General features: G+C 45.4%; 2 protein-coding genes across 34 annotated transcripts in view; one reads left to right on the plus strand and one right to left on the minus strand.

Annotated features, from left to right (window-relative positions):
* Nucleotides 1-1,021: 1,021 nt before the first annotated feature.
* On the minus strand, nt 1,022-20,068 carry PPME1 (protein phosphatase methylesterase 1). Of its 2 annotated transcripts, none has more exons than XM_023945715.2 (14): nt 19,890-20,068; nt 13,087-13,180; nt 11,605-11,697; nt 10,612-10,669; nt 10,063-10,114; nt 8,119-8,273; nt 7,436-7,526; nt 7,027-7,092; nt 6,695-6,827; nt 6,130-6,259; nt 5,646-5,690; nt 4,869-4,933; nt 3,752-3,819; nt 1,022-3,105 (listed from the first exon to the last, which is right to left on the minus strand). In XM_023945715.2, exons 2-14 carry the CDS (start codon nt 13,123-13,125, stop codon nt 3,087-3,089), a joined length of 1,014 nt encoding a protein of 337 aa, XP_023801483.1. In that variant the 5' UTR covers nt 13,126-13,180; nt 19,890-20,068; the 3' UTR covers nt 1,022-3,086. The 2 variants fall into 2 exon arrangements, with proteins under 2 accessions (XP_023801483.1, XP_086739894.1); XM_086883768.1 differs by lacking the exon at nt 19,890-20,068 and adding an exon at nt 19,147-19,581.
* Nucleotides 19,371-20,113, plus strand: part of C2CD3 (C2 domain containing 3 centriole elongation regulator) — a 37,313-nt gene continuing 36,570 nt past the window's right edge. For 18 of the 32 annotated variants that reach the window (XR_015285268.1, XR_015285269.1, XR_015285271.1 and 15 more), the window contains exons 1-2: nt 19,371-19,508; nt 19,636-19,896. Coding sequence is in view for 23 of the 32 variants with exons in the window: in XM_086883715.1 (XP_086739841.1) it covers nt 19,385-19,508; nt 19,636-19,896 (385 nt within the window). In the remaining 9 variants the exon portion in view is untranslated. Of the gene's footprint in view, nt 19,509-19,580; nt 19,897-20,113 lie in introns of those variants that run through there. The other 14 variants (XR_015285276.1, XM_086883712.1, XM_086883706.1 and 11 more) reach the window with 2 other exon arrangements.

Genomic DNA, 20,113 nt, shown 5'->3' on the forward strand with positions numbered 1-20,113 from the left:
CTCTGGGCACCCAGTGCCAGTGCCTAAATTGTAAAAAAACTTCTTCCCAATACCCAATTGACCCTCCTTGGGGGAATTTTCCAAGGTCTGTGTTGCCCAGCTCTGCCTTTTGCAGGTCATCCCAACACTGCTTGCAAAGCATAAACTCATGGAAAGAAAGGCTGGAATGGGCTTCTTCAACTTGTCCAAGTTTTTCCTTTGCCAAAACGGGAAAAATAACAACTGTAACTATTGCAGCATCACCTCTGCAGATGCCCTATCACAGTCTGAGGAGAAAATTCTGGCTGGACAACTCCAGGCCCGAGTTTAACTCCTTACTCAAGGGTTGATTTATTCAAAGCAAGAGTACTTGCTTTGCCAATATAGGAAATAATATTTTTCTAACAATCCCAATGCTCCAGTCATCTGCAAGTTCTTGATGGCTTTGTCCAGTAAACAATCTGGCAAAACCCATCCTAGGTCTTAGATATTTATTTATTTAATTTATTCAATTAAAATGAAGCCTGCAGCAAACCAGCATCCCAAAGTACATCTCCTGCTCCTGCCAAACCTTGGGATCTTCCACTGGCAAAGCTACCACTGATCCTCAATCCAACAAGTGAAACGAAACCAAGAGAGGTTTCTTAATTACTTAATTGCTTAATCCAGAGGCTGCAGGAAAAATGCAAAGCTGAGAGTTCTGGGGGAGAATTTTTGTGTCCCTGTTTCTTGTAAGTCAAAGAGAAGATTCCTTCTCTCTGCAAGTTACTTTTACCACAGCCTGTGTATCCTTCACCAAATTCCATTTATCCCAGCCTGCAGCCCACTGGAAACTGCAGCAGGAGCATTAATAGTTCACAGACAAAAGTACAGTCTCAAAAATGTACATGGCTTGACAGAGCCGAAAGGAATTTCCCTTCCACCCACCCCCACAGTGCTGCTGCTGTCCCTGGAATCCATTTTTTAATCAGTACCACGAGTCCCTGAACAGCCACCTATCCAGGGCAGGGCAGGGCTGGGAGCGACGCACCATTCAATTAAATAGGCTCTTGAAATATTTATTTTCTTTTCACTCACTCAGTGTTAACAACGAAACAGAATCCCAGGGAGCCCGCAGGATTTCAGAAATCATTCCTTTTCCAGCGGTGCTTCTACAGAATACAAAACTCATTTGCTTTCCACAGAGGGTTCTGTTTGCTTGGGCTTTTTTACGAGCTCACAAATCAAAGGGATAACGCGAGGAATCACTCCAAGTCAGACTCTCCAAGTTACTTCACCACAGAGGAATGCGACTTCACCACCATCATTCAAGAGGATGATCCCGGGAAGTGAGACTCTGGATATACACGCTGGATTATTTAATCCCTGACAATCTGAACAAAGGAGTTGCCTGCAAAAGAGGATTTTGGCCATTCTGGGAACACGGCTGGGGAGAGAACTATTTTGCATCTCGACTACTGAAGATCCATTGAATCCATCCAGGATGGATGCTACATCATATGAATGCATTAACACAGTGACTCACAGAGGGAAGCGCAGAGAGCCAGCAATTGCTCTTGTAACACCTGAGTGCCTATGGCCAAAGTGCCAGGAGGGCATTCTTCTCTGGAATGAGGCTTTTGTCTCTAATCCAGGTGCTTCCCAACCTGATATGTCAGCGAAGGGACATGGAGCAAGGCCACACGGCTGCTGTGCCCTGTGAATCCCAGCTAAATGGATCTCTACCAGGCCCAAGGCCATGGTAAAACCCTTTGCCCCATCTGCAGCTCTCAAAGGCCAAGAATTCCTGATGGCTGTTGTCATGGGATGCACAGGGCAGCTCCCAAATCACCACAGAACTTTGCCTCAGCAGAGCAGGGTTAAAATCATTGGACAGCAGCAAGGGGTTATGGCCACCAGGCAAAAAAAAGGGATTTCAGGCATCCACCAGCAAAATATTGAGGAAAACTGCTCCAAACCATGTCTGCTTTTACACTCAAAAGTGACTCTTAGGTGAAAGCAAGCCCAGGAACTGTCTGTGGATAACTGAACCCTAAAGAAAAGCTCTCTGTGCACATGGAATTCTGGAAGGCAGGCAGCGAAATGATCTAGGAAGCAACAGTGGAAAAAAGGTCCTTCCTCCAATACTGGGCAGAACAGCTGCCTACACCTCTGCATCATCAGCAGGACTGACTCCAAGCTCTCCCAGGGTTTTTTCTACAGCCCATTCCATGTTTTTCCATCCCAAAGGCGCTGATCTCTGCTCAGCTGTGTGTGGCAGCTACAAGAAGGGAAGAACAAACACATTCCAGGGGCCGAAAACAGCCAAACTGCCTGTTGAGCACGTTGTCCCTGCTGCTTTTGGGCCTTCTCCATAAACACAGGTTCAGAGTCCTCCGGTCTGGGATGTGTCTGTAGTAGATGGAGTACATGGAGTTATCCAGGCTCTTCTTCCCAGAGATGACTTGAAACGAGCACTAAAAAAACTGCAAGACTCTGAAATGGAGCTCATGGTCCCCCCCTCACCTTTCTGGTTTACAATCCCATCCAACTTTGCCCAGGAGAGTGGCCTCCAGGCTTTTTCCACAGCTTAACCCCTAAGGCTGGTGCTGGTGAGATGAAACCTGAGCTCACAATGAAGCCAATTCCTCTTCTGCTTTAGGGGGAAAAAAAGTGTATATATAAAACCCAAACCTAAGGGGCACTTCCAAGATGATTCTATGATTCCACAGAGAAATCCTGAAGCCTTTGGCTGTACTGCAATGCCCTCAGTGGATCTGGACTGCCAACAGCCCTTCTGCAGTTGGGTCCAAGAAAGCCTGAGAATTGATGGAGATTGGTATGATTGACTACATGGGATTCCAGGAGGTCTTTCCTTGTGGCAGCAGAGAATAGGATCCCACTTCCAAGGGCCTGAAGAGCTTTTCATGGTCTTCAGTAGAAGCTGCTTCCCAGCAAGGGAAAGTCCCTAAGAATTTAGGTATTCTGGAGAACTAGTTCTAGGGGATGAATCTCACACCAACTTCTCACTGCTGCTGGACTGGGAGATGAGAGGATATGGATACATCACAGTGGCCTCTGGTGCAGTTTATTTACAATGGGAATCAGTGCTGGAGAACACCAGGATATTAACAAGCAGGAAACACACTAGGAGGCAAAAAAGAGAATAGAAGAAAGACCCCATGTTAGCATCAAGGTATTCTCTGCAAACTCTGCAACAGCCTAAATTTAGCTGTAAAGTCCTTAGTTCTTCTCCCTCTCTCCCTACGTACACATCAGCCTGCAATATCAAGCTTATCAGTCACACTCTTCTCTCACTGCCTGGCTGATCACAGGGGCCTGGCTTCCACAGGGCATTTTGATAAGAAGACACATGAGATGAGTATGGAAAGTCTGCAAAGTGAAGCACACAGCTTTACCTGCCTCATCTCACCAGTATTTCTTGGCCAAGGGAGTGTGATGCAAGTTCTTTCCACAACACAGGGCCTTGGTTACTTTACAAAATACTATTTAAGCTAAATGCCATAAAATTTGTCATTTTGCTTTCTGGCAGGTTATAAAGAAAGAAATCTGCTTTGCTTCTCCCCTCCAAGGGAGGAGGTTTCATCAGCACATATAAATATATGAGAAATTTAAAAAGAACACCACAAATCTATTACTGGCTGTGATTCAGAGCTGTTTGTTTACCTCTGTTTTTTAGCACCATGCTAAAATTTCAACCTCCCACCTCAAGAGCCAAACAGGCAGTGAGAGCAGAAGCTCTGCTCAGGGACACAACTCCATGGAGCCTTACCACTGGAATCCACCAATGGGCTCTGTAAACCTGTGACGGATCAGGAACGTTGCAACAGCTTCAGCAACCTGAGAGAAGGGGAAAAAATTGCTCTGGATTTAAAAGGACACAAAGAGAACATGAAACCCAGTCAGTTTTCAAAGCCTGCAGGTTTTCCAACAACAGTTCACGTCCTTCAGGATTTACTCCTTCCTCAGTTTGCTCCTTCACAAGAAGAGCTCCATGTGACACACTTCCAGCTTTACTCCGACACTGAACCTGCCATCAAGAAGTGACCAAACTTTTTCTCCACCTATTTCAGTAATTCTTAAAACAATGTCTAAGTTTAGCAGGGAGAAGAGGTAAATTCAGGATGCAAGATAGTAATCTGGAATGGGATTGGGTTGGGAGGAACATTAAAGCTCATCCAGTTGCACCTCCTGCCATGGGCAGGGACACCTCCCACTACACCAGGCTGCTCCAAGCTCCCTCCAACCTGGTCAATACTGTATAGAATGCATAAAAAAAGAGTAACAACTTAGGAACTCAGTATGTTTAGATAAAAATACCTATTTCAGACTGGTAAAGAGAAGCACAGAAAAGCTGAGTTTTAACACGGCTGTCAGTGCAAAATGAGCTTTAAAACCAGATGTGCTCCCAACCACAGGCTCTGCTGGCTGCACTGCATTCCTGCTTCCATCTGGACACAAACTCTGGCAGTGCCCAGAAGCAGCACTGCTCTGTCAATGCTACTTCAGGAACATTTGGTTTCTATTTGGAAAATGTGAGCCACCCAACCCAACAAAACACAGACCAACCCCTAAAGCTGCAGCTTAGTGCAAAGGAATAGTGGGGAACAGCATGAGGAAAGGAAGGGAGGAGAAATCCACACTCCACATGGCTAGAATTAGGTCCATCACCACAAGTCAGAGAGTTAAATCCACAGCCCAGCCCTGTGGCATGTAACATCTTAGCCGGGGCTTTCCAGACAGCTGAAAAATCCAAGCTGCTTGTGAAAGCCAGTTGTCATGCCAAAAACTTCCCCTGAAGTATGATCTCTGCTCCACAGTAAGGAACAGATCCCTTTTTGCATTTTAGATCATGGCTTATGTAGCTCCAACCCCACGGTGGGACTCACCTTGTCTGGAGCGTCTTCATGGACTGCGTGGCCACACTGTGGGAGGACCTGCATCTGGAACTTCCCTGTGGATTGAGAGAGTCAGCACACAGATCTCACACTCTGGACCAACTAATCTCACTAAACATAGCTGGAACAGAGGCCCCAGGGACAGCAGGAAGACTTGGCAGACTCCACACCATGCACAGCCAATGGTCTCCAAAAAAAACATGGACCAGCTGCTTAATTCACCTTCTCAGGTGTAACTAGAACAGGTTACCAGGAGTTAAAATGAAGCTGAACTTCTCAGAGCTTTTCAATGCAGGCAAGTCCCAGAGCTGGAACTCTTATCGGATTTACCTTAAGGTAACGCTCATCCTGCTATCCAATACTACTTTCCAGTACTGGTTGCTCTGGAAAGCCAGCAAAAACACTGGGAGATGGGTCAATTTTGAATGGTCCCAAGTGTTCTAGCTAGGAACATCAGGAATGTTGCTAGAAAGGGCAAAAATGGATTAGAAAGAAGCCCTCACAGACAACCATTCTGATCTAAGTGTGGCAGCTCCGCTGCTGGGAGCACTGAACTCTAGATTGAACAAAACCCACAGCAACAACGCTTCAGACTGAACCTTTCCCTCCTCACCTTCCCCACCTTTCCTTGACCACAGTAGGAGAACACTTTGGGATGGATGAATTCTTTAGGCCCCATTTGTTTGGATACTGACTGTACCCACAGCAACCACCTGTCATGCAAAAAGAGCATTAAGTAAGGCTGGAGTAACAGTATTAAATGCTTACCTTGCATCTGTCCAATGGTCAGATCTTTATCCAGCCTGTCAACACCTACAATCAAATAAACAAATGTATTGGAGAACAGCCAGAGAGAACACAACTCTCTGAGCCAGGCTTTACTCCATATTTTAAGAGACATTAGCTTGAAAAACAGAAAATAAACACCTCTGACACCCACGACAAGGACACTTCACTGCTGCACCTCGAGAGAGTGAAGTGACAGGAAAGAAACACCGCCAAAAAATGCAAGCGCACAGCCCTCCCTACAACTTAAAAGGATATTTACACACTGTATTTCTATTAAGGTACAAAAAGGGCTTAAAGCTGTATTTCACCTTCACCTGAGAAGTTCCAATCACACCACGCTATTTTAAGAGACAGAGAAGCCCAGGTATTCCCAGGAAACACTGTAGCCCAGCGCTGACCCTGTTCTCTAAAATACAAGTGTGACATCACTGAAGTGCACACCAGGACTGGAAGAGACACCTACCAGCTAAAAGCAAAAGCTTTGGAGTCGGACAGCTTAGGAAGAGGTTGGATAAACCCCTGAACCAGCCATCCCAGTACTTTTCTGTTTTGGCCAGTTCGATTCGCCACGTGTATAAATGCTCCTTCTTTGTCTGCAGGGAGGAGAGAGAGCTCTGCATTAGTGATCAGTAAAACAGCAAAAAGAAAACCAACTCAGGGAGCCATTTGGAAATACATAAATGTATAGATATAGAAAATACAAAAATACTGGCTCCCTCTGGTGGATTAAACACTTCCAGGTAAATCTTGCTTCTAAATTTCTCTCCAAAGTACATGAGTAGGGAACAAGTCAGCAAGAGCTACACCAAGGGGAGAAAAGCCTTCAGGAGAAGATTGCAGGATTCAGGACAATCAATTTGCTATTTTTTACTGACACAAATAGCTCGCAAATTGTCTGAACATTTGTGCTTGGCTCTCATCCAATTTTCTCTCCCTGGAGTGGCTCCCTTTCATATCAGAATGATTTGGATAACCACAGGTGACAGCTTTTGCAGGGGAAGCTGAAAACACAGCAACAAACTCCCTACCTCCGTGTCATCCTCTTTCTTCCTTTTGTTGACAGAGCCTCCCCCTTCCTCATCCTCCTCCTCCTCCTCCTCTTCCTCAATAATTCCCTCTACTATGGCTTTAGGGCATTCAGGACTGGCAGCCCCTTCGCACCTGTGAAAATAAAACCAGAAACTGATTCTCTGACAAAAAAAACCACCTCCAAACCAAAATACCACCCAGGATAAAACCATAGGTCTTCTGCAGTTTTGCTTAAAGAAATTTTAATTTTAAAGTGCATGTGTGTAGCAATGGTACTGTAAAACAGAACAAAAAATATTTAAAAATAATAAATAAATCAAAGGCCACCTACTGTTTGACTTGACCAACCATAGAAACTCTGGCAGATTCGAGATTTCTTATCTGTCCACTTTTTACACTAGGAAAAAAAAAAAAAAATCAGAAGACAGAAATATTTACTGAAATATTTACTCCAGAAGGCCCAGAAATGGGAGGTTAACTCCTCTACAGCTCAGGATTTCCCCAAACTATTCCCAAAGCTCCTGCTCTCAGACAGAACTGAGTGGCTCACGTTAAAGTGACCTGAACCTCCCATTGTCACTGTAACTGTGAGAAAGAGGGAGAATTGGTGGTGGGGTAACAGTAAAACAGGGTTAAACCCATGGCAGGGGGCTGGAGAGGGCCTGTCAACAGCCAAATTCTATAAACTTTGTTTCCTTCGGGAGTCAAGCTACAGAGACAAGGGATTCCAGAGAATTTACCTCCACTCAATGGCATTCTCCAGTGACTTGAATGTTTTGGGACGACTCCTTAGGAAGTTCTGCATGCTGTTCAAGGCATCCATGGCTGTACCTAAAAGCAAATGGCATCATCTTCATCAACTTCATGGCATCTGATGAAATTATTGCCACATCCCTCTACACAAAATGGGCTGCAGCACCCTCAGAGAGAGCTGGAGCTGCCCAGTGATTTAATGCTGCTAAGGAAAGTACAGATTAGCGTTTCTGAGCCAACAATCACACTGGAAAATTACTTTTTGAATAGGTAGGATGTTCAGATAGTAAGAGAAAGCAGCAATCATTTATCAGCACCAAGCATTACAGCAAAAGCCACCCTCTTCCCCACCAAGAAAGTGTTTCAAAGGAATTAGTGCCATGGTCTAGATGACAAGGCGGTGTTAGGTCATACGTTTGACTCAGTGATCTCAAAGGTCTTTTCCAACCTAGCTGATTCTCTGATTCTGCGAAATTAGCAGGAGAAAAGCAGAGAGTACACCTGAGAAAAGGAAAAGAAGGGGTCAAACTGGAAAGATTTTTGCATGCGTAGGATCTGTAAGGAGGATGGAATTGGTGTAAGAATGGGGCAGAATTGTCTGTATTCAGGGATCTGGGGCTAAGAGAAGAGGTGGAAGGCAGAAGCACAGCTGAGGGGCACCCACACTCACCTTCCACGACGTCGATCATGCAGAGCCCCAGCAAGCTGGGCACCAGGTTTGCGACGGCCGTGTGCACGGCGATGGCCCCCCCCATGCTGTGCCCGATCAGCATGATGGGTGGGGGCAGGTCCCCGTACAGGGCTTCCACCACGTTCCCCACATCCCTGCAAAGGGACAGAACCGTGCATGGTACCTCCACCTCCATGGGAGGACGAGGGACACACCTGAGATGGCCCCAAAACCTCTTTTAACCCGCAGGCAAACCTGACAAGTTTATTCTCCTGTCACTGTTTTGTCTTAGTACCAAAGCAGGAAACCCTGCAAGCCAATGCTTTCCTGAACATCCATGTAATTACTCTTTTTATTTACCCTCATTTAAAATATACTAATTTAAAATATATTCAAGCAACCTGGTCTAGGTCTTCTGGGGGAAGGTGTCCCTGCCTATGTGGATGAAATTTATTGTCCCTTCCAGACCAAATTCTGTGATTCCTTGTAGAAAATATTTTAGGCTGACACTTGCTGGTGGGAATGTTGAATAAAAGGCAAGAAAAAGCTGTCAAATCATCTTGCGTGGAAGCACAAACCAAGAAATACATTGTTCTTAAAAGAAAAAGCTGGAATTACAGAGACAAAAATAACTGAGCCCTACTGACCATGGCAAAGATGAACAACACTGAGCACAAGCAAAAAGACTGAGACTCTCTATGAGCACAGATGCCACAAGGCAAGGGGCAATTTCCCCATCCTTCCCGTAAGGCAGCTACTGTTAAACTGAAGCTGTCACTTTTTGACACTTTTCCCAGGATGGGATTCTCAAACCCCAAAACAGCAGCAGAGCTAACAGCTGAAATCTACTGAGGAGCAGATTAAAGACACCTCCCCAACTGGCTCTCCTGACTACAGCCATTCAGAGGAACCTGAGAACTGAGCAGTATTGAAAATGGAAAACAAGTGAAAAAAATGAACAGGTTGACCAGCTTTTTGCTCTGCTGGAGAAAATTACTTGGGGATTTGATTTAAAAGAACAATCAGGAACACTAGTTATAACTTAAGGCTCCTATATAAAAGAGATTCAGGATTAAGTTTTAGACTCATTGCAAAGAAAGGGGGAAGGTTTCAAAAGAAAAGGAACTTGCTTTCCCCCCACACCAGTGCTGCTCCAGATCTGAAATATTCTAATTATTTAATCCAGCATCTCCTCAGGACAGTTACACATCAGGATCTGACAAGGCATAAGCAGCAGGAATAAGGTATACAATGGAAGTCAGAATACATTTCACACATGGCCTCCCCTCAACAAACCAAGTGGATTTGTCCATGGGAATGTTGCAAAATCCATCGTTTAGTTGTAGTCACAGCAAAGAGTCTCTTTGTACTAAATATGGGCAGAACATAATGTACATAGCAGCGGGTATTTGCTTTTCTTACAGTTTTGTCAAGAGGGGGATGGATTTGCATGCCAAAGCAGGTCATGACAGTTTGAAAAAGCAATTCTATGCTTGAAAATCCTGTGTCCATGACCCAGACTTCGGGGGTGTTACTAGGCCAATGTGGGCCCACTTTGAACACTCACTCCAAGGGCTGAGGAAGAGTCAAACTGGTGATTTCAGGCTAAAAGTCTCTGTCCAAGGATGAACATTTCCTTATACATGGATGTATAAGGAAAGCATTCCACCTCCATTAGGTGAACTCTTCAGCATGATGCAGGTTTAAAGTGCTCACTGTTTAAAAACTCAGGGTACTCAGAAAACAACTCCTGCTCTTGGAATCTGACTCAGCTGGGAGAGACGTCATTTTAAACTGTCCCAGAATGGAAGGAAAAAAGGGTAACTACCAGAATCATGTGAAATTAAACCACCTTCCAGCTCCTTTGAATGAAGGCTGTGTGCCCTCAAGTAGTTTATTGTTCATCCAAGGAAAGAAAAGGGAAACAAGCATAAGTTTCCTTACTTCGACATAGTCTCTGCAGACAGATCTTCAGGATTCCTTACTTTTGTTTCTCCTGAAAAAAACCCAACCCAAGTTAAGTTCACTTAAGTTGAAAAACTTCAGGCCCCCTCAGGACTTAGAGCAGTGACAAAGCTTTAAGGCATAGATATGAAGAGCAAGCCTACTGCAATGACTATGAATAATTACGAAACACAGGATTAACAGGAAGACCTGGTACTATGGGTAGCAAACACCACTCATAACTGTTCTTTACAGATCTTAAAATGAAAGAACAGTCCTTATTTCTCATGGCAAAGACCACCCATGGGTTATGGAAATATGAAAGAGGGCTTGGTGGATGGAAGTAGTCCACCACTGTCTCATGCAGAAGTTCAGGGGGGGGCCTCAGCTCCTGACTGAAGCCAGTCTTCCATCCTTGCTTTTGAATCAAAAATGGGATGCCTCAAGGATGCTTTCCTAGTCATCCTATGAGGAATTCATTGCATCTTCTTTAAAAAATGGGAGTGTGTAACACGTTGATTTGACTCCAGATTTGTTTCTTTGACTTACCATGGCCTCGGAGGTCCAAAGCCACAATCCTACACTGGATCCTGTTAATGATTGCAGACTGCAAGGAGAGACAGAAGGAATATTGTTTGCAAAGCAGGATTAGCAACAACAAGCACTTCCTAAAAATCCTTCACAGCCTCCAAAATGGCTGAACCCAGATTGGACAGGGTGTTACAGAGTGCAAGCAAAGATATTCCACAAGACTGTCCTTAATGGGTCAAAGCACCTCCAGACACTGGAACAGCAGTGGGATTATGGACACCAAAGGGATTCCCTTGCTTTTCAAGCCCCACATGGTACAAAATTCCTCTGGGCTCCATGGATGACATGGAGGTGAAGCAGCTGCTTTGCAGTACACATTCAGTTTGCTCTCAAAAAATAGAATTTTACAGGCTGAAATGTATGAAAATTGATTAGTCCAAAGAGGTCAGTGGGAACATCTGAGGAATCTTTTTAACATAAGGCAGAGCATAATAACTGCAACATAATTATGGCTCTATTTGTCCCTGACAGATCAATTTAACTAAGTTATTTCAGGCATCACAGAGAAGTGGCATGTTTTGTTGACAGGAAGACTTCTGTGTTAAGGAATCATTGATTATTTAAATAACAGCCCAGCAGAAGTGGGGGAATTTGCTGAGGGATTCTTAAAAGAACCACCTACACAACTGGAAAAAGCTACCCAGACCTCAAAGCTACTAGTCCTCTTGTTTTGATTTTTCAGTTATTCAGTTCTTAAATGATTGGAGCAGTTGCTTTCCCCAAGCCCACTGAATCCACAGATTAGTATTTTCCAGCCCCTAAAGACAGCCCAAACCCTCCATCTGCAGGGTGCCCATGCACCTAAGCGATAACCCCAGCCATTCAAAGAGAATATTACTGTCTTTTAGAATACTGTTTTCCCATGTTTCCCAAAGGTGAATAGATAGTTATCCACACTCCGAGGGCTCCATTTCCACACATTTATTTCTATAGAGCAGCAGCTTTACTTACAGTAAACACAGCCCAGGACAGAGCAGAGTGGCCTCCACCATGTAACAGCAGCAAGACAGGCCCCTCCAGCCCACTTTTGTAAATTCGAAAAGTGTATGAACAGTTAAGGACATTTCACAGAGTTACTTCAAGGCAGCAGAATGAATTTTGGAGCTTGCAATGCCCAATAGTATTTTATTTCTACCCCTCATTTCTCTGACCAACAGGAATGTTCAAGCATTACCTGGATAAAAATGCAACTCAATTTAAGCTTCAAGAGCTGTATTACTGTATTTCAGCTGCCCAGGTTTTCATCCCCGCCCTATAATTCACTCATCCCCTGTCCTGTTCTCCCTGGGCACAAGAAGGAAGTGAAACTAAGAGAGAACTAGAAATCCATTAGTAAAAAAAGATGGAGAGTTACTTGTTACACAGGCAAGATAATGAGAGGACAAGGAAATGGTTTTAAACTAGAAGAGGGGAGATTTAAATTAAATGTTCATAAGTAATTCTTCCCTGTGAGGGTGGGCAGGCCCTGGCACAGGGTGCCCAGAGAAGCTGTGGCTGCTCCTGGATCTCTGGAGGGGTCCAAGGCCAGGTTGGACAGGACTTGGAGCAACCTGGGACAGTGGAAGGTGTCCCTGCCATGGCAGGGGTGGCACTGGATGAGCTTTAAGGTCCCTTCCCACCCAAACCACGCTCTGGTGACTCCGTGATTCATGATGGGCACCTTGTCCGCATTTGGTGAAGGCTTTGCAGTCCCCCAGGGGTTTAATATAAAATAAAAAGCCTACTAGACTTATTTGGATAGGTTGTGTGTAGAAGCATCCCAAATTCAAGCAAATCTTAGTTGTTTATTCTACTCCTTTCAGCAAAAGCTTGAGGCCCAAATGAAAGGCTGAGGACAGATGTGAACTGTGGAAGCAGCTGAATTAATGATTGGGTTGGTGCCTACTGCTCTGCCTCAGGGATGTGCTTAGACCTCCAGCACATCCCCTTTGTGTACAAACCCCCATTTGGCACTGATGGCAACACAACCTTTCTGCCTTGGCCAGAAATTTGAAATATTTATTCACATCTACATGTTTCTGTTGAGGTTTATCTGTTGTACTGCTGCTATTAATCTTGAGTAGACACTGATTGCCACTTAACTAACTGTAGTTAATAAAAATCAGGAACAGCTTCGGTCCTGAAACGGTTTGAATTATGAGAACCTGACGAGTGTTTCCCTGCAAAATAAGCTATTGAACTGTTGGAAACCCTTTTTTAAAATTAATGATTACTAAAGAAATGATATCAGGAATTGGCCTTGCTGGGTACAGTTTAACTCTCAGCCTGGAAGGGATAGTTCTAGTTACTGGCACTGAAGCCTGCAAGAGACACAACGGAAGATGAGAAGGAACACATGAAAAAGCTGAAAAAGCCCAATAAATTAAACAAAATGTGATACCTCCCCAATCTTTGAGATTATGACAAATTCAATATGGAAAAAAAAAAGGATATATCCTTGCCAGTGTCATTTTCTACCACAACATCCTCCATAGACTCAAAGTACTGGCTCCAAAGCACTGGAGAAAAATCACGCTTTCTTCCAGGGCTGCAAGACAGAAAAAAATCCATAAGTAAGAGTTATTTTTAAAGTCTTTCACTGAAACTGGCATCCAGGCCTCCTCTTCACTTAAGAGAACACGCTGATGTTACACAACAGTTCAGACTGGAAGCAAACTACACATCAGTGAAATACCCATACAACCACAATATTCAGAATTTTATTGTCATTGAAGAAATCCTCCCCTTTTTCCCCTCCCTAATTGTTGTTCCTATTGAGGAAATGTAGTGGAAACAGCGAAAAGAGTATTTTCCTCATCAAGTAATTCCAAGGAAGACTGGACAATGGTGATTTAGACTACATAGACCCAAGCCACGGGAAAATAAACAGAACAGTGATACTGTCCCAGTAAAACCTCTGGGTTTGCAGTGACCCACAGACAAAAGGTGCCCAGTTGACAAACCAATTTTTTTTTTTAAATTTATTTTTTATTTTTTGCTTCCTTCAAAAGGTGCAGCTGTGCCCTCTCCTTGTACCCCCATTACTGACAAAAGTCTCCGCAATCAGAATTTTCCTGATGACTCAGTTGATGCAGAATTTGTTTCTCGGGCTGTTATTTACTCAGTAAGGCTAAAAGAGTAGTGCTTAATTTTGGAAGTGGCATAATTAGGATCAATTCGAGCCCAGGATACAGGATGAGTAACAGTGCACCATTTTAACCATGTTTTTGCACTTCAGCTCTTCTGGGGGAGGCAGGCAGGCAGGCAGCACAGAATATTAAAATCAAGCATGGGCATGAGGGGTGAAAGAGCTTCACAGCAGAAAAATCCCTGCTGAAGAAGTTTCTCCTGAATTCTTGGCTTCCTAAAGAAACAGAAAATAACAGACAAAGCAGCTTTTCAATTCTGTAGAAACAAATTTTCTGTTTCCCCTGGTGTTTCTAGGATATGAAACATAAACCAGCCACCCCCTGAATGGATCAAATTCCCTCCTGTGGGTTTCCAGACTTCTTGTCAAATCTCAATTAAAGAAAATGAGATGTCATACACCTACATAATTCCAGAAAATATTAATCTCTTTTACTGCCTCAGCTTAATCTCATTCTCTGATCAAGGAAAAAAATACTACATTCAAAGCTTAATTTTTCCCTGGAAGCCATCCCAGCCCTGATCACATGCTCTCTCCATACCAGTTCTGGCTCTTTCTGGAGATGCAGAGAAATGCCCCCAGTTTGGATGATCTCCCTTCTCCGGTTTTTGAATAGGTAGGATGCGCAGTTAGCGAAAATAAATTCTATCACCCTTTCAGTATGCAGCATTTCAACTGCAGTCAGACTTTTGAACAGCATGTTACAGCTGGTTTTGGGTTCCACTGCCCTGAGCAATTCCAGGTGATCAGTAAATATCGTCATCTGCCTGGCTACTCCTCCTTCCCACAAAATCCATAAATGTGGTGACCAGCAATCCCTGGTAACCCAGCCCCTGCACTACTGTGACATCAGAAATCTGCAGGGCAATTTTCTTACCTATAGGGGAGGCAGAGCACGGGGAAGTGGCTGACTGACTGTGTGGTGCCAAATGAACCCGTTCCTGTGGAAGCAGGGCTACAGGATGGACAGCCACTGTTGCTCAGGGGAACACAGCAGCCTCCTGGCTGGTGCAAGTAAATCACCTTTCAGCAGACCAGGCTGCTCTAAGCTCCATCCAACCTGGCCTTGGACACCTCCAGGGATGAGTATTTTTGTCTCCTTCAAATGCCACTTCTGACAGCAGAGATCCAATGCTAGAAGAGGCAGGCAGATGCTAATGCCAAGGCAGATCCATGGAGAGTATCTCATCAACTGCAAGAGGAATCCATGAAAATAAGGTGGAGCCCTTCCCTAGGAGCTTGCCACACTGATGCATTTAGCAGTGCTTCAAATTCAGCTTAACAAGAGTGAACACCTCCAGAGAAAATGTTTGTAGCTGTGTCATACATGAAGTATCTGGGAAAAACATACAGCAGAACTCCTATGTTTGCAAGGAAATTGGAGCAGAAAAGGAAGAAGAGCTGGGAATTAAAAACTATCATCGCCTCTGATGAAAATATATGCAGATCATGATTTAAAACACAATACTCACCTCCAAACAATGCTGAGGAAACATGAGTGATCTTAGGTTTAACACCGAACCCCAAAAGGGCAGAATAAATGGGCAGTTTTCCCACAAAATCCCAGGTGACCACAGAGGGTTGAGCAAAAACCCTCAGAAAAGATGAGCTGAGAAAAGATTCTTTCTCCAAAGAAAAGAAAGATTTTGAGAAAGAAAAGATTTTGAGTTTTTCTAGAGCTGATTCCTTCAGTGAAGCATCAACACACATTCAAAATTAGAAGTGTGCCAAATAAACAGCATCTGTGGTTTTGCACCTTCCTATGCTGAAGCCATATTTTGCTGACCAATATTTAAGATGACAGAATTAATTACAGCTTTTTAAGGTATCCAGCAAACCAAAACAGAAATGGATCTGACACAACTTTTCTAGAATGATCCTTAAACTCCAAGCCAGCTGGCCAGAATATTAAACTGGAATCACAAAACAAATTCTGGGCACCCTCTACAGCTGTTTTATCTTATTGTGCGGTTTGTCCTCTTTACCATGTCCTCAATCCCTAGGACACCCACATGGCTCAGAAAATCTCTCCTCAATTTTTGAAGGGGTTTTCTTTCAGGTATTTTCCTAAAATGAAAAAAAAAAAAAAAAAAAAAAAAAGCACACCAAGCAGAAGGAACCATTTTCAGAAAGTCCTTTTTCTGCTGAGAGCCCCTATTTAAAACTACTAAAACAAATATAGAACAAGTGCATGAATCAAGAGATTTCATTCTCACATCATATCTGAACCCAACCAAATCAAACATCATCTACAAGTAAGAGCTGCCACGGCTGACAAGTTGTATTTAGAAATTCTAAAAATTGACAAGGACAGTATCTTAAGTTCTGCCTTAGAGATGCTGAATACATAAAATGTTTTGTTATTAAAAGGATTCCAAGGGGAAAAAATGGATTAAAAAGGGAAAAATGAGTTGGAATTGCCACGATTGAATTACACAGATCTGATCCAATCATGCTCTTGTAGATAATTTAAAAGATTCAGAGACTGTACATGATTTTTACTCACATGTTGGAAGGGAACAGCAAACTGACTTTCATTTTTAAATCCCATCCAAGTGATTAACTCAGAATGAGCCACTAGCAAAAAAAACCAAAAAGCAAAAACCAAGACCGGAAATGCAGAAGTTGCTACTGCTGTTGGGATCTGCTACCGTGGGTCTGGGGCCTCTTGCTCCACCAGTGACTTTACAAATTCTATTATTTTATTTCCCCACAGAACACAGAATCAGGCCATAAAGCCTGACTTCGCTTCCACTTCAGTTGAGCAATTTGAAGGAATCACTTGCAACACGCAGGCAATTTCCAACAGAGCCTTGATCATGAGCACTCCTTAAAGAAATGGACACTGAATTCCTCTCAGTGCCTGAGTTTCACATATTGCTCGAGCTGAAGAGAAGCTCCAGCCTCTTTTGGAAGGAGCCTTTTGGAACCATCCTTTCATTGGACAGTTCTAGTGGAGAGCACTTAGATGCAGGGAGGAGAGGACTGTGCTAGCAAAGCAGGAATTGATGCCACGTGCTATGAACATGTTGGATACCAGGGAACATTCCGTCCCTAAAAGGGTCTGTCCAGCCCTGGCACAGCTGCCCAGGGCGGCAGTGAGTCCCCATCCCTGGAGGGATTTAAAGCTGTGTGGATGGGGTACTTGGGGATATGGGATAGTGGTGGTGACCCTGGCAGTGCTGGGGGAAAGGTTGAACTCTGATATCTTAGAGGGCTTTTCCAACCTGAACAATTCCATGATTCAATTGGCTTCAGCCAGTTTGACTTCTCAAATTAGACTCTACCACAGAGAGAAATTAGAAAGTGATTGTACTGAAAAATAGCAAGAAAAGAGTAAGTTTTAAAGAAAAAGCTATAAACAAGTTTATTTTCACAAATTTAAGTGCAGCAACAGGTGCCATTTTTTTTATGAACTACTGAAACACATATTAACCTTTTAACAGCATATTACCAAAAAATGTAAGACTTTATTTTGATTAAGAAGTCCTCAGTAAATTCTCTTTTTCTGTTGCAATCTCACATGTTAGACCCTCTGCTTCTCAAGATCTGCTTTCAGCCACACTACAGTCACATTAAGATGACCTGCATGGTGGAACAAAAAGGGCATAAAAAGAAAGTCCCCAACACACCAGTCAGGGGATTTAGCCACAGAAAAATCAAGTTGCTGCCACTCTTGGATATTAAGTTTAAACCAATTTTTTTTTACACCCTGGCCTGCAATTCAAGAAATGGAAAGCACAGAAATAAATCACATTGATAAATGCAAGACGCTTAATGCAGCAAATAAATGTTTTCCTGAGTTTAGTTATTTTTGCTCCCTGTAAAAGTTGACTATTTCAGTGCAACCCTGTACATCTGCTAGGACTGAAAATCAGACTGTGCTTTCCCTGTACAACTAATTCCGTTCTCTTTTGGTGGAATTCTCTTTGGGGGAATCTTGCATTTGTTTGTACTGAACTGAACTTCGATAAGGATAAATTCAGCCTAAGCTAAACTTTCTATCCTACTTCCTCTTGTTTCCTTTTCACAGAAGCCCCAAATCCCCCTGGAGGAGGCCATTCCATGCTGGATGTGCAGCACCTCCCACAACATCACCTGTAAAGGGATTTACTGGGTGGCAGAGTGGTGAATCACAAATACAGCTGTGCTGTGCAACCACAACATGATTATGAACTACTCTCCACTGCTTCCAAGGGAAGAATTCCAGGGGAATTCTTGATCCTTAACAAAAATCCGCAACACTGGATTTTCTATCAGTGCTCTCTGAAAGCATTTGAAAAAGAAAAAAAGAAGTTTATAAAACAAGAGAAAATAAACTTTCATTCGTTAAACATTTCATTTCCCTAACAATGTTTAAAACCCCTCCAATGCGTGGTAAGAGAGGAAGAATTACATAAATTAATCCATGTTACATCCTTTTAGACACTGGTCAAACTTCTCCCACAGCCCCAAAAATGTAAATGTAAATGAAGCTCTCAACCCCTGCTTCAAAGATTAAAGAGTATCCCAGACTTTTCCATCATCTGGAAATGCAGACTTAAGCAGGGATTAGAGTCACAGACCTCACCTGCTCCACATGGGTGCATGCAGCTGAGAAGTCACGTTTCACAGAATCATGGAATATTCTAACTTGGAAAAGGACCCACCACAAGGGTTATCAAAGTCCAACTCCAGCTCAGGAATTCAGCTCCTGAGAATCTCCATACACCTCTCCCCCCAGCCACACTTTGAGGTACCACCCAGACATCGTGCTTTACCCTTCCCCCAAACACTGATGGCAAAAGGACTGGGAAAAAACAGCTGGAGAGTTGATCCCAGCACCTGCCACCTTCGCCCAGCCTGAGGATACTCTGGCTGGATTCTCTTGGCTGGAGAAGCCTGATCCAGATGGCACTCACCTGGAGCACTGGGAAGCAGGACCAACCCCTCCTCCAGACCCCCTAAGAATGACCACCCCTCGCTCCAGATCCCCCAGTAATGACCATTCCCTCTGTCCAGACCCCCTAAGAATGACCATTCCCTCTGTCCAGACCCCCCGATAGTGACCATTCCCTCTGTCCAGAACCCCCGATAATGACCATTCCCTCTGTCCAGACCTCCCGATAATGACCATTCCCTGTCCAGAACCCCCGATAATGACCATTCCCTGTCGAGATCCCCGAGGACGATCTCCCCTCCGGCCCGATCCCTTCCTCCGTCCAGACCCCGGAACAACGTGCCTCCCTTCCTTGTAGATCCCGTCCCTCCACACCCCCAACACGAGCCCCCCTCTCTCCAGAGCCTCGCCTCCGTTTTAACCTCACCCTCAAACCCCCCCACCCCACCCCGATCTCCGCATCCGCCCCTACCCTTCCTCTGCCTACCCCATGCGCATCTTGGACCCGGACTGGCCGCCGCCGCCGGGCAACGGGGGCCGAGGAGGGAGGCGGCCCAGATGCAGCTGCTTCTCCAGGGCCGACATGACAGCGAGGGACGCGCCGGGAACACCGGGATCACCGGGACGCCCCAGAGCCGCCCCCGCCGCCCCGCCCCGCCCCGCCGGAAGCGGCTCCCCCAACAGCGCCGCCACGCGGCGCCGAGCACACACGTCCGCGTGGCACCATGGGAAACGTAGTCCGTGCCCCCGCTGTGCTCTGCGGGGCGCGGGGCATGACGGGAGCTGTAGTCCCCCGCTGTGGCGGCGGTTGCCGGGCGGGAGGCGCGGGCGGGATGCGGCGGAGGGGAGGTGCGGAGAGGGACGAAGCGCGGGCTTGGGGGGATACGGCGGGCACAGAAGCGTGCTGCGGTGGGACGGGAAGCGGCACGGGTGCTGGGGGTGATGTACGGGCCGCTGACGCCGCCTGTGCCCGCAGGTCGTGGCGACCCCGCCGCCGCCGTCACCAGCCTCCCGCCGCTGGTGCAGGGCCCGCCGCGCTGCTTCCTGCGCTGCACCGTGCCCCGCGTGCTGTGGGCGGCCCCACAGCCGCCCGCCGTGGTGCGTCTGCGGTGGTGGGGGGAGAGCTCCGGCGGCACCGTGCTCCAGCCCGCCTGCCGGCCCGGGCAGCCCGCGGGGAGAACCAGCGTCCGCTTCGCCGTGCGCTGCGGGCCCCGGCAGCTCGCCGCCTACCTGGCAGGTAGAGACGCTTCGCCCTGGGACACCCGCAACAGCCGGGGAGTTCACCGGGATTGGGGTGGGACGGGAGGACATGGTCGTAAAGGTGTGCCGGGGGAAGTCCAGGTTGGGCTTCGGGAGGGTGGTAAGGCTTTGGAATGGGCTGCCCAGGGGTGTTACCCTCTAGCGGTGGTAAGCCGTTTCTCTTTGTCCTGTCATAAGCGTCCCCCTTTCTGGTA

This window comes from Cyanistes caeruleus, chromosome 3 (genome assembly GCF_971803275.1).
Source record: "Cyanistes caeruleus chromosome 3, bCyaCae1.hap1.1, whole genome shotgun sequence".
Lineage (NCBI taxonomy): Eukaryota > Metazoa > Chordata > Aves > Passeriformes > Paridae > Cyanistes > Cyanistes caeruleus.